General features: G+C 46.4%; 1 protein-coding gene across 5 annotated transcripts in view; it reads left to right on the plus strand.

The window, feature by feature from the left end:
• The first annotated feature begins 405 nt into the window (after window positions 1–405).
• Window positions 406–11,426, plus strand: part of Ogdh (oxoglutarate dehydrogenase) — a 74,008-nt gene continuing 62,987 nt past the window's right edge. Inside the window, exons 1-2 of one of the 5 annotated variants that reach the window (XM_048339359.1) lie at window positions 406–499; window positions 6,749–6,997. In XM_048339359.1, the coding sequence (XP_048195316.1) occupies window positions 6,776–6,997 (222 nt within the window). In that variant the 5' untranslated portion in view covers window positions 406–499; window positions 6,749–6,775. The other 4 variants (XM_048339358.1, XM_048339360.1, XM_048339361.1 and 1 more) reach the window with 4 other exon arrangements.

Consider the following 11,426-nt stretch of genomic DNA (forward strand, 5'->3'; position numbering starts at 1 on the left):
AAGGTTAACAAGCCCGGAGTTAGATATGGGCACGAACTGAAGTTTTCTTCCGCTTGTAGTGAGGACAAACTGCAAAGCGCACACAGTATTTGGCTCACCATAATTTACCATATCTCAACAATTCTGGGACAATTTTTTCCCCCTAATTTACGTATGTGTAGTCTCGCTTTTGTAGCCCAGGCTGAGATAGAACTTGTGACCTTACAGGCCGAATACTACGACGGTCTGCACTGGAATCTTATTCTAATGGCTGCGCAAACACTGGAAGCCCACGGTTTCATTAAAACCAACCGGTCCCAGGCGGCCGCCGCATATGCAGGGAGGACCCGCGATGGCAGCGCGAGTCTGTGATGTCATCGCCACGCCCATAACAGGCGGGGCGAGCCTCTTCTGGGGGCCGGGCTACGCGCTGACGGGGTACGCCGGGGCGGGCCGGAGAGTTTGGTGTCCCGGAGTAGGGTTTCGGCGTTTCATTCGGGTGGAGCAGAGTCGGAGACAGGTAATCTCTTGCTGCCTTCGGGCCTGGCCCAGCTTGGGAGGTGAGACGCTTGTGGCTGAGGCCGCGCGGTGGAGGGTGAGGCCTCCGCGCCCTTGGAGCAGCGGGCGTGTGGGTGACGGGAGTGGAGCCGGACGGATTCGCGTCGACCGAGGCGGCGGTGGTGGGAGGGGACAGCGCTTGACGGACAGGCGTGTCGGCCAATTGAGCGACGAGGACCTCCCGGCGGGCGCGCGCGGGGGCTCCGTGCGGGGGCGCAGTAGCGAGCCATTGGCTGTGAGTGACGGGGCGGGCGTCCTCGGCGGATGTAGGGCGCGGCGCTGCGGAGAACGGGGTGACCCCCAAGGACGCGGCGTCGTCACGTGACAGTCTCCGGCCGCGACCTCGTCGCCGCGCGCGAGGCTTTGTCCGACACCGACCTTGTTTGCTCAGCCCCCAGGTCACGGCACTGACCTTGGTGTCTGGGCGGCTCAGGGAAATTGTTTCCGCTGAGGCAGCGTTCACGCATCCTGTCTCTCGCGGAGGGCGTGTTGCCGGAGCCGAGGCCATGGGAGTTCACCAGAAACCCGCCACCGTGTCCTCGCCCCGGCCATTGCCCGATCACACTCTTACCCAGCGCGCAGCGGGCCAGTTACAGAAATGACAAGTTTTGCGAAGGAATTTGTTTGCGTGTAAATACCGGTGTGTCCAAGTTTCCTTGAGATCAGGGTGTGGGATGGAGAAGCGGGCGGCCTGAGTTGTGAGGATTGGTGGATGCAGGTAAGGAAAGGCTAGTGCCTTCTGGGCTGCGCATGCGTCAAAGTTCGTGGCTGTAAGTAGGTTTGTTCAGAAAATGGCGGCGTTAGCATCCTTTGAGGTGGAGCTTTGGGATCTCTGACGTCCAAAGGTCATTCATTGGACTAGCTCAAAAGCCCAAGTGGTTTCAACTAGCTTGGGATAGAAAAAAAAAAAAATTTAAGCCTAGTGACCAGTGGTCAGAGGTGTTATACTACCTACCGAGTTATGTGCCTTCCAAAGTTGGTGATAAAAGTACCTGAAACAAGTGAAGTAAAGGGTTAAGATTTTCTCAGTTTCATGACCGGATATACCCCACCATCTGTGCACCCCTTTGCAATGACACTGAGCCGAGGAAACTCTGTAGTTTCTTTGGGTTTGATGTTGCTGCAGTTCTGCATGTCAGTCACTGATCCAGACGCATGATTCTTAGTAGCTAGCATTAGGATGAGTTGGTACTGAGTGCAGTAACCAACTCTTTTCCCCCTTGTGTGTAAGGTGTTTTGAACTCAGTTGGCTTGTGTGCTTTCTACCACTTGTGCCATGCCTCTAGCTAGGCGCTCTGCTTTTTTTTTTTTTTTTTTTTTTTTTTTTGGCCAGTCCTGGGCCTTGGACTCAGGGCCTGAGCACTGTCCCTGGCTTCTTTTTGCTCAAGGCTATCACTACCACTTGAGCCACAGCGCCACTTTTGGCTTTTTCTATATATGTGGTGCTGAGGAATCCAACCCAGAGTTTCCTGTATGTGAGGCATCCACTCTACCACTAGGCCATATTCCCAGCCTGTCTGCTTTTTTTTTTTTTTTGGCTATTGCTGTTTTGTTTTAATTCCAGCCCTGGGGCTTGAGGTCAGGGCCTGGATGTTGGCCCTGAGCTTTTGCGCTTAAGGCTAGCACTCCTAGCACTAGAGCCACAACTCCACTTTTGACTTTTTGGTAGGTAGCTGGAGATTAGAGCCTCATGGACTTTCCTGCCCAGGCTGGCTTCAAATCTTCATCATTAGATCTCAGCCTTCTCAGTAGTTAGGATTATAGGTGTGAGCCATTGGCACCTGGCTCTATGCTAGGATTTTGGAGATGGAGTTGAAACAACCAAGCATGCCTTGAAACAACATCTTCTGGGTTGTTATATTAGAGGTGTGAACCACTGGTGCCTGGCAATATATTTTCTATTTTTATTACTACTACTGCTGCTGCTACTATTAATTTGCTATGTTGACCCACCTGGTAGGAAAATATTCAACACTATGAAGCCAGCTGTCCTAGGTATAGGCAAGGCCTCTGCTGAAAGGCAGCTTTCTGATGAGTCATCTGAAGGGAAGCTTGAGGATCTCTGTAGCAAACAGCTACAGATGATGACTGTGCTTGGTTAGCACTAAACTGTGAGACAAAGTGACTGCAAACAGCCCACTTGTCAGTGTATCTTATTGTTATAGGCTAATTGGCATGCTTTTCCCCCCTCTAGTGCCAGGGATAAGACCCAAGGCCTCTTTCATGCTAGTCAAGTACTCTTCCACTGAGCTACACCCCCGGTCCTGAAGAAGGTTCTGATAAACAATATAGGTGATTTTTTTTATAACATTTCTGCATGCTTAATAGCTTATTTCAGAATTTTTTTTTTTTTTTTTTTTGCCAGTCCTGGGCCTTGGACTCAGGGCCTGAGCACTGTCCCTGGCTTCCTTTTGCTCAAGGCTAGCACTCTGCCACTTGAGCCACAGAGCCACTTCTGGCCATTTTTCATATATGTGGTACTGGGGAATTGAACCCAGGGCTTCATGTATACGAGGCGAGCACTCTTGCCACTAGGCCATATTCCCAGCCCCTTATTTCAGAATTTTTATTTCTCACATACATATGGACATAGGCTGGGTGTATTTTTTGTGAATGGTAGTTTTGGTGCTAGGGATTGAATTCAAGACCTCATACTGATTTCAGCTTGAAATCAGGGCATCTGCTTTGAAGCAAATTGATTCATAAGCAGGCAAGCATTAATCCAGCAAGGAATGCACTGCTTCCCCTCCCGTTGGCTGAGACTGGTTTCCTTTTGGATAGGACTCGGGAGAGGAAAAGAAGCAGTTTTCATTCTCCTGCTTTCCTGAGGGGTTACCATCACCCAGACTCTAGGTTCTGGGTTTTGTTTTGTTTTTGGGCCAGTCCTGGGCCTTGGACTCAGGGCCTGAGCACTGTCCCTGGCTTCTTCCCGCTCAAGGCTAGCACTCTGCCACTTGAGCCACAGCGCCGCTTCTGGCCGTTTTCTGTATATGTGGTGCTGGGGAATCGAACCTAGGGCCTCGTATATCCGAGGCAGGCACTCTTGCCACTAGGCTATATCCCCAGCCCCTGAGTTAGTTAGGTTTTTTTTTTTTTTGGTTGTTGTTGTTGTTTTTATTTGTTGGTTTTTTTTTTTCAATTTAATTTTTTTTGGGGGGGGGCAGTCCTGGGCCTTGGACTCAGGGCCTGAGCACCGTCCCTGGCTTCTTCACACTCAGGGCTAGCACTCTGCCACCTGAGCCACAGCGCCCCTTCTGGCCGTTTTTTCCATATATGTGGTGCTGGGGAATTGAACCGAGAGCTTCATGTGTAGGAGGCAAGCACTCTTGCCACTAGGCCATATTCCCAGCCCCAATTTAAATTTTTTTTAAAATTTTATGTTTTTATTAACTGAACACAAATTTTTTTGACAAGGTGTTGTGCAAAAAGGATACAGTTACATAGTAGGGCAGTGTGTACATTTCTTGTGATAGCTTACGCCCTGTTTTTCTTTCCCTTCTCTAGGTCAGGTAGACATATATACAATATACAATGTATCAAGAACATATACAGTAGCCATGTGTTTTTGTTTTTTGTTTTTTGTTTTTTGCCAGTCCTGGGGCTTAAACTCAGGGCCTGAGCACTGTCCCTGGCTTCTTTTTGCTCAAGGGTAGCACTCTACCACTTGAACCACAGCGCCACTTCCGGCTTTTTCTATATATGTAGTGCTGAGGAATCAAACCTAGGGCTTCATGTATACAAGGCAAGCACTCTAGCCACTAGGCCATATTCCCAGCCCCTAGATAAATTTTTTTATATGTAGCCCAGATTGGCCTCAAACTCAAAATCGTGTTATACACCACCATGCCCAGTCTCTCAAAATTTCTTTTGTAAGGAACAATTTTTGATCATTAGGAATTAGTTTATGCAAGTCAGCTGCTTTATCTAGATTTTAACCTTCCTGCCATTTTCCAAATGCCCTTCTCCTGTCTAGTCCAGGTCTCTTTTACCCCACCAACTCAGCCTCTTCCCTTTTTCTAGCCCACTGGATAAAAGTTGCCCAAAAGGGGCTGGGGATATGGCCTAGTGGCAAGAGCGCTTGCCTCGTTTACTTGAAGCCCTGGGTTCGATTCCCCAGCACCACATATACAGAAAATGGCCAGAAGTGGCGCTGTGACTCAAGTGGCAGAGTGCTAACCTTGAGCAAAAAGAAGCCAGGGACAGTGCTCAGGCCCTGAGTCCAAGGCCCAGGACTGGCAAAAAAAAAAAAAAAAAAGTTGCCCAAAAGCCAGTGGCTTGTGTTTAAAGCAAAAGAAAGACTAGTATCAGGAAGGTTGGCATTACATTTGTTGTCTCTACTGGCAGTTCTATGACCTTGATGGAACATAATGGGACGAACCATTTAAAGGATAGAATCTTCTAGACAGTGTGAAGATTTATGCATGGGTTATTCATGAGTTCTTTTTTTTTTTTCTGAATAAAGGAGTTCATTTTTTTTCGAAGCCTGTGTGCTTATTTGTTCAGACTGGGCTTCCCAGGGTTTATAAAGGGCTTTCATTAGGATGGTCAGGACCCTGGACAAGCCCCACTTGCCCTTCCACAGGTTGTTTAGCTTTTTTCTCCAGCTCTTCCCACCTTCCTAGTTTCAGGGTCTCTTTCTGGTCTACAGCCTTCCTGCCCAAGACACTTCATATGCAGGGACCCTGACTCCCAGGGGGTTGTATTTGCACGTTCTCAAGCAGTCAGGGCTTTCTGTGTGATTTGGTTTTTGTTTTTTTTTTGCCAGGGAGCTTGAACTCAGGACAAGGACATAAACACTGTCCCTTCCCTTCTTTTTGCTCAATGCTAGCACTCTATCACTTGAGCCACAGCGCCATTTCTGGCCATTTTCTATATATGTGGTGCTGAGGAATTGAACCTAGGGCTTCAAATATATGAGGCAAGCACTGTACCACTAGGCCATATTCACAGCCCCCTGATGTGGTTTTTAAGTTGTTGGCTTGGCTGCTTGTTTTTGAGACAGCTCTCGCATTATTAGGCTTGCATTAGGCTAATTTTGAACTCAAAATCCGCTAGTAAATCCAATCTAAGGTGTTTTTGTTTGTTTTTTTCCTTAGCACCACTAGTTATAAAAGAGAGTTTTAGTGTCATTTCCATACATATGTACCCCAACAAAGCTTATCCCTTCATCTTTCCCTAATTTCTTCCCCTTTTCCTTTTTAAAAGTTTCATTGTTCTACAGATTTCATTGTTCTACTTTCATACATGCATATAAAGTACTTTGACTATATTCTCTCTCATTCTCCATTATCTCTTTTGCCCCTGATAACTGTTCCTCAACATAACTTTTTTTTTCCTGCCTGACTGGGTCTTGAACTAATATTACAGTGTTACTCTGCCATTTGGGCCACACTTCCAGTCCAGCTTTTTTTTTTTTTTTTGTCCTAGGGCTTGAACTCAGGGCCTGAGCACTGTCCCTGGCTTCTTTTTGCTCAAGACTAGCACTCTACCTCCTGAGCCACAGCACCACTTCCAACTTTTTCTGTTTATGTGGTGCTAAGGAGTGGAATCCAGGGCCTCTTCATTCATGCTAGGCAAGCACTCCACCACTAAGCCACATTACCAGCCCATCCAGTTCAGCTTTTTTACTAGTTAATTGCAGGTGGAATCTCAGACTTTTCTGCTAGAGCTGACTTCTAAGTCAGGATCCTTAGATCTCAGCCTCTTGAGTAGCTAGGATTACAGATGTAAGCCCAAGTGTCTGGCCCAACATAGCCTTTTTACTTGTCATTTCATTCTTTGGGAGGGGGCAGGGGTTTCATGGGGCTTGAACTCAGGGCCTGGGTGCTGTCCCTGAGTTCATTTGCTCAAGGCTAGTGCTCTACCACTTTGAACCACAGTGCCACTTCTAGTTTTCTGGTCATTAATTGGAGATAAGCATCTCATGCCCTTTCCAGCGAGAGCTGGTTTTGAACCATGATCCTGATAGCTAGGATTACAAGTGTGAGCCACCAGCATCCAGCTCTATCATTCATATTTTTCAGTGTATATTAACTATACAAAGGAGTTTTACTATGACAAATATATTTTACTATGATACATATATTATAACTTAAATTAGTCTTATCTATTCTCTTTTTACTGGTCTCCTCTAACCCCCCTCCCCCCATTGTTCAGTAGCTTTCCTACAAATGCTCATTTTTAAACTTTTCTTTCTTGCTTTTCTCCACAGGTGGTTGTGAAAGACTTCAGGACAAAAATGTTTCATTTAAGGACTTGTGCTACTAAGTTGAGGCCATTGACGGCTTCCCAGACTGTTAAGACATTTTCACGAAATAAACCAGCAGCAATTAGGACGTTTCAACACATTCGGTGCTATTCTGCACCTGTTGCTGCTGAGCCCTTTTTGAGTGGGACTAGTTCGAACTATGTAGAGGAGATGTACTGTGCTTGGTTGGAGAATCCCAAAAGTGTACATAAGGTAAGGCTTATAGGATATTTCCTGTGTTACAGTATTATCTGATGTTGACTGACTGCTCAGGTAAGTGTGTGCATCCTAAAGTCGGCAGGCAGCTGGACATAACACCATCTACTACGTTGACTGCATCAGATTTAGTGTGGCTTCCAGAAACCATAATCCCTGGTATGATATCCAGCAATAAACACCAATCTCAACATTGATAGCCCATGAAGAAGTACACCTGCACCCCAGGGAGGATGTGAGGAAGTGCGTGTGTGGCCCTTCAAGGTCTCCTTGCTGGCTGCTTCAGGAAGAAACCTCTGAAGACTGAGCCCATGGGGAAAAACAGCCTCCAGACACTACTCCACTGCTAATTACCCTACGAGGATGCTTCTATTTGACATGTCTTAAAGTATCTCATGTAATTTCTGTGTAATGGCCTTTTAAATTATTATGTTCCCATTGTCATACTGTTTCTAATTTCTCAGCTAATCATCTGCTGGTAGAAGTTTTGTTTATCCCACAGGTCAGTGAATATGTGTATAGGTTTTTCTGTATATGTGTCAGTACTGGTATTTGAATAAGGGCTTAACCCCCTCGTTTGGCTTCTTTTGCCCAAAGCTAGTGATCTACCCCTTGAGCCATGCTCCCAGTCCAGTTTTTGTTGACTAACTGGAGATGGAGTTCTGTGTGGGCTGGCTTCTAAATAGCCATCCTCAGATCTCAGCCTCATGAATAGTTAGGATTACAGGTGTGAGTCTCCAGGCCTGGCATTTGAATGTTTTAATTTGTTATTTTTTTGCCAGTCCTCGGGCTTGGACTAAGGGCCTGAGCACTGTTCCTGGCTTCTTTTTGCTCAAGGCTAGCACTCTGCCACTTGAGCCACAGCGCCACTTCTGGCCTTTTCTATATATGTGGTGCTGGGGAATTGAACCCAGGGCTTCATGTATACAAGGCACGCACGCTTGCCACTAGGCCATATTCCCAGCCCTGAATGTTTTAATTTCTTGATTCTCAGTAAGGCCACCAGTATGATACAGGGGTTATACTTAAGCCTCATCATCAGGGTTTTTGGGAGAACTGAAGGAAATGCTATTGATAGACAAGGTGCTGAACTTCTGCATGGAGAGCATGCTAGGCTAGCATTGCTTGTTTCACTGAACTTTTGTTACTGTGGGGTCATCTCACTAAGTCAGGACATTGGCTTGTGGCATTAGTGATAGGACCAGACATGGTTCTGTGGCTCAAGAGTTAGAGTGCTAGCCTTGAGCAAAAGAAGCTCAGGGACAGTACCAAGGCCCTGATTTCAAGCCCGTGGACTGGTTAAAAAAAGAAAATTGCTTAGAAAGACGAACTCTGAAAATGCCTCTACTTTGCTCATGTTAGATTTCAGGGGCTTCTGATTATAGTGGGTGTCAATTATCTTTGGGATAAGACAGCCCAGAAATTTGAGTCAAAAACTGTCATTTTGAAAACTGTCATTTGTGAAACTAGCCACATCACTTAAGGTCTACTTAGATGTAAAACCAGCAATTTGGTTGCCTGTGGTGCTTATCACTGAGTGGTATGTGGCCACAATACTGCCATTGCCAGACCGACACTGGCATAGCTGCTCCTGCTGGAAGCTGTTTCTTCAACATCAAGCCAGGGCTTTGCATGTATCATGCTTTGCATGCAAGGGCTCCACAGTTGAGGTATATTCCCACCTCTTTATTTTATTTATTATTACTTTTATTTGGTGCCAGTCCTGGGGCTTGAACTCAGAGCCTGGGCACTGTCCCATAGGGTCTTTTTTTTTTTTTTTTTTTTTTGGTCCATCTCAGGGCTTGAACTCTGGGCCTGGGCGCTGCCACTGAGCTCTTTAGCTCAAGGCTAGCACTCTATCATTTGAGCCACAGCACCACTTCCAGTTTTCTGGTGGTTAATTGGAGGTAAGAGTCTCATGGAAATTCCTGCCCAGGCTGGCTTTGAACCACAATCCTCAGATCTCAGCCTCCTGAGTAGCTAGGATGACAGGCATGGGCCACCAGTGCCTGGCTATCCTGAGCTTCTTTTGCTCAAGACTAGTGGTCTACCAATTGAATCACAGCTCCACTTCGGGGGGTGGGGATTCGTAGTGTTTTAGTGGAGATAAAAGTCTCACAGACTTAAGTGCATACGTTCACTTTGAACTGCAGTCCTCAGATCTCATTCTCCTTAGGAGCTACATTATAGCTGTGAGCCACTGGCTTCCAGCTCTTGTTTTTTTGCTTTATTTTTTGCAATCCTGGGGCTTGGGCTCAGGGCCTGAATATTGTCCCTGGCTTCTTTTTGCTCAAGGCTAGCACTCTCCCTCTTGAGTCACAGCACCACTTGCAGCTTTTTCTATTTATGTGGTGCTGAGGAATTGAACCCAGGGCCTCATGCATGCTAGGCAAGCACTTTGCCACTAAGCCACATTCCCAGGTCTGGTTTTTTTTTTGTTTATTTGTTTTGTTTTTGTTGCCAGTCCTGGGGTGTGAACTCAGGGCCTGAGCACTGTCCTTGGCTTCTTTTTGCTCAAGGCTAGCACTCTACCACTTAAGCCACAGCACCACTTCTGGCTTTTATCTATTATATGTGGTGCTGAGGAATTGAACCCAGGGCTTCATGTAGACTAGGCAAGCACTTTACCACTAGGCCATATTCCCAGCCCCCAGGTTTTTCTTTTGATATGGATGGTTTCAAACTTTGTCTTCCCTCTTTCTCCTGAAGATGGACTACAGGGGTGGAGTGGCATACCCAGTGCTGGTAGCTTTGAAAGAAAGTTTTTTGTTTTTTTTTGCCAGTCCTGGGCCTTGGACTCAGGGCCTGAGCACTGTCCCTGGCTTCTTCCCGCTCAAGGCTAGCACTCTGCCACTTGAGCCACAGCGCCGCTTCTGGCCGTTTTCTGTATATGTGGTGCTGGGGAATCGAACCTAGGGCTTCGTGTATCCGAGGCAGGCACTCTTGCCACTAGGCCATATCCCCAGCCCTGAAAGAAAGTTTTTGAAGGGTTATGATGTCCCCCATAGATCAGTGTATAAACAACTAGTTCTTCAAAAGGCAATGCCCAGGTTGGGATTGGAGTCCTTGGGCTCTGCAGTTCTCCTGAAGAGGCTCTGTGGGGCAGGATAGGAGGGGATAGGGATTTGTATGTGTAAGAGATTTTATACTTTGGAAAGAATGTGTATTCAGGTTGAAGGTCCTGGGGCAGAGTTATGTCTGTCTTTGCCTCTCTTAGCCTATAGAGGGAGGGGCAGAAGGACCAATTTAGGGTACCCAACCTACATACCTTAACGTATAGCTGGTTATTTTCCCTCCTCTACCTTACAGTTAGTGAGTGAATTTAGGCCCATACATGGTGCATCCAAATTATTCAAGGAGATAATCCTAATCTGATTGCTCAGAGGTACCTGTGACCCTCTGAGGATTAGGGTCTGTACCTTAGAAATACTTTGCTTTATGACCAGTACTTCATTCTTGGCCAAGTGTGGTGATTCATGCTTGTAATCCCAGTTACTAGAGAAATGGAGATCAGGAGGATCACAGTTTGAGGCCAGCCTAGATAATGAGTTAGCAAGAGCTCTCATCTCAACAAAGAAGCAGGGCAGGGTTGGAATGTGGCTTAGTGGTAGAGTGCTATTCAGGAAGCTAAGATTTGGAAATCTCAGTTCAAAGCCAGCCTGAGCAAACAATTTTGAGAGACTCTTACCTCCAGAATTAAGCTGTAAGTAGTATGGCTCAAGTGTAGAGTGCCAGCCATGAGTAAGAAAGCCCTGAGTTCAAGCTCTGGTACTTTCCTATTACTTTTTTTTTTAATGACAGACTCACCATATAGGCACATGCAATACCAACATATGGCATTCAGCTCTCAGCTTCCTGAATAGTTAGGATTACAGGTGTGAGCCCAGGAAGAATTGTTTGCACAACCACACTAAACACAATTAACGGGTAGTTAACAGTCTCACTGACCATTCTTAGGAACCTTTTGTAGTGATCTTTACTGCCAGCATGTCAGGGACACTGGTGACATTTTATGTTCATGTCTTAAAACAGTCCAAACTAAATTCTTTATAATGACTAAAACAAATAAGAAGTGAGCCTGCCCACAGCTAGAGCATGGTGTTTAATTTCTCCTGATGCATTTGTCAGGGCCTGGCCTTGCTAAGGAGGATCTAGGTTTGGTCCTGATATGGTTAAGGAATCGGAGGGCTGTCATCTTCCCTGCAATGTTCTAGTACCTGCTTTGAGGGTTCCACTGGCCTGGCTTTTCATCTCTGAGTGGCAGCCTCTTGATCTTTCCCCTAAAGTGTCTGGACTTGAGAGTTCTTCCCCTTTTCTGAGCCTTGTTTGAATCCTGTCTACTTCCTACAGCCTGCCTTCTAGTTATTAATTGATACTCATTTCAGATTGGACTGGGGGCTTGGGCCCCTCTGATCTATTTCTTTTG

This window comes from Perognathus longimembris, chromosome 2 (assembly GCF_023159225.1).
Source record: "Perognathus longimembris pacificus isolate PPM17 chromosome 2, ASM2315922v1, whole genome shotgun sequence".
Taxonomy (NCBI): Eukaryota; Metazoa; Chordata; class Mammalia; order Rodentia; family Heteromyidae; genus Perognathus; species Perognathus longimembris.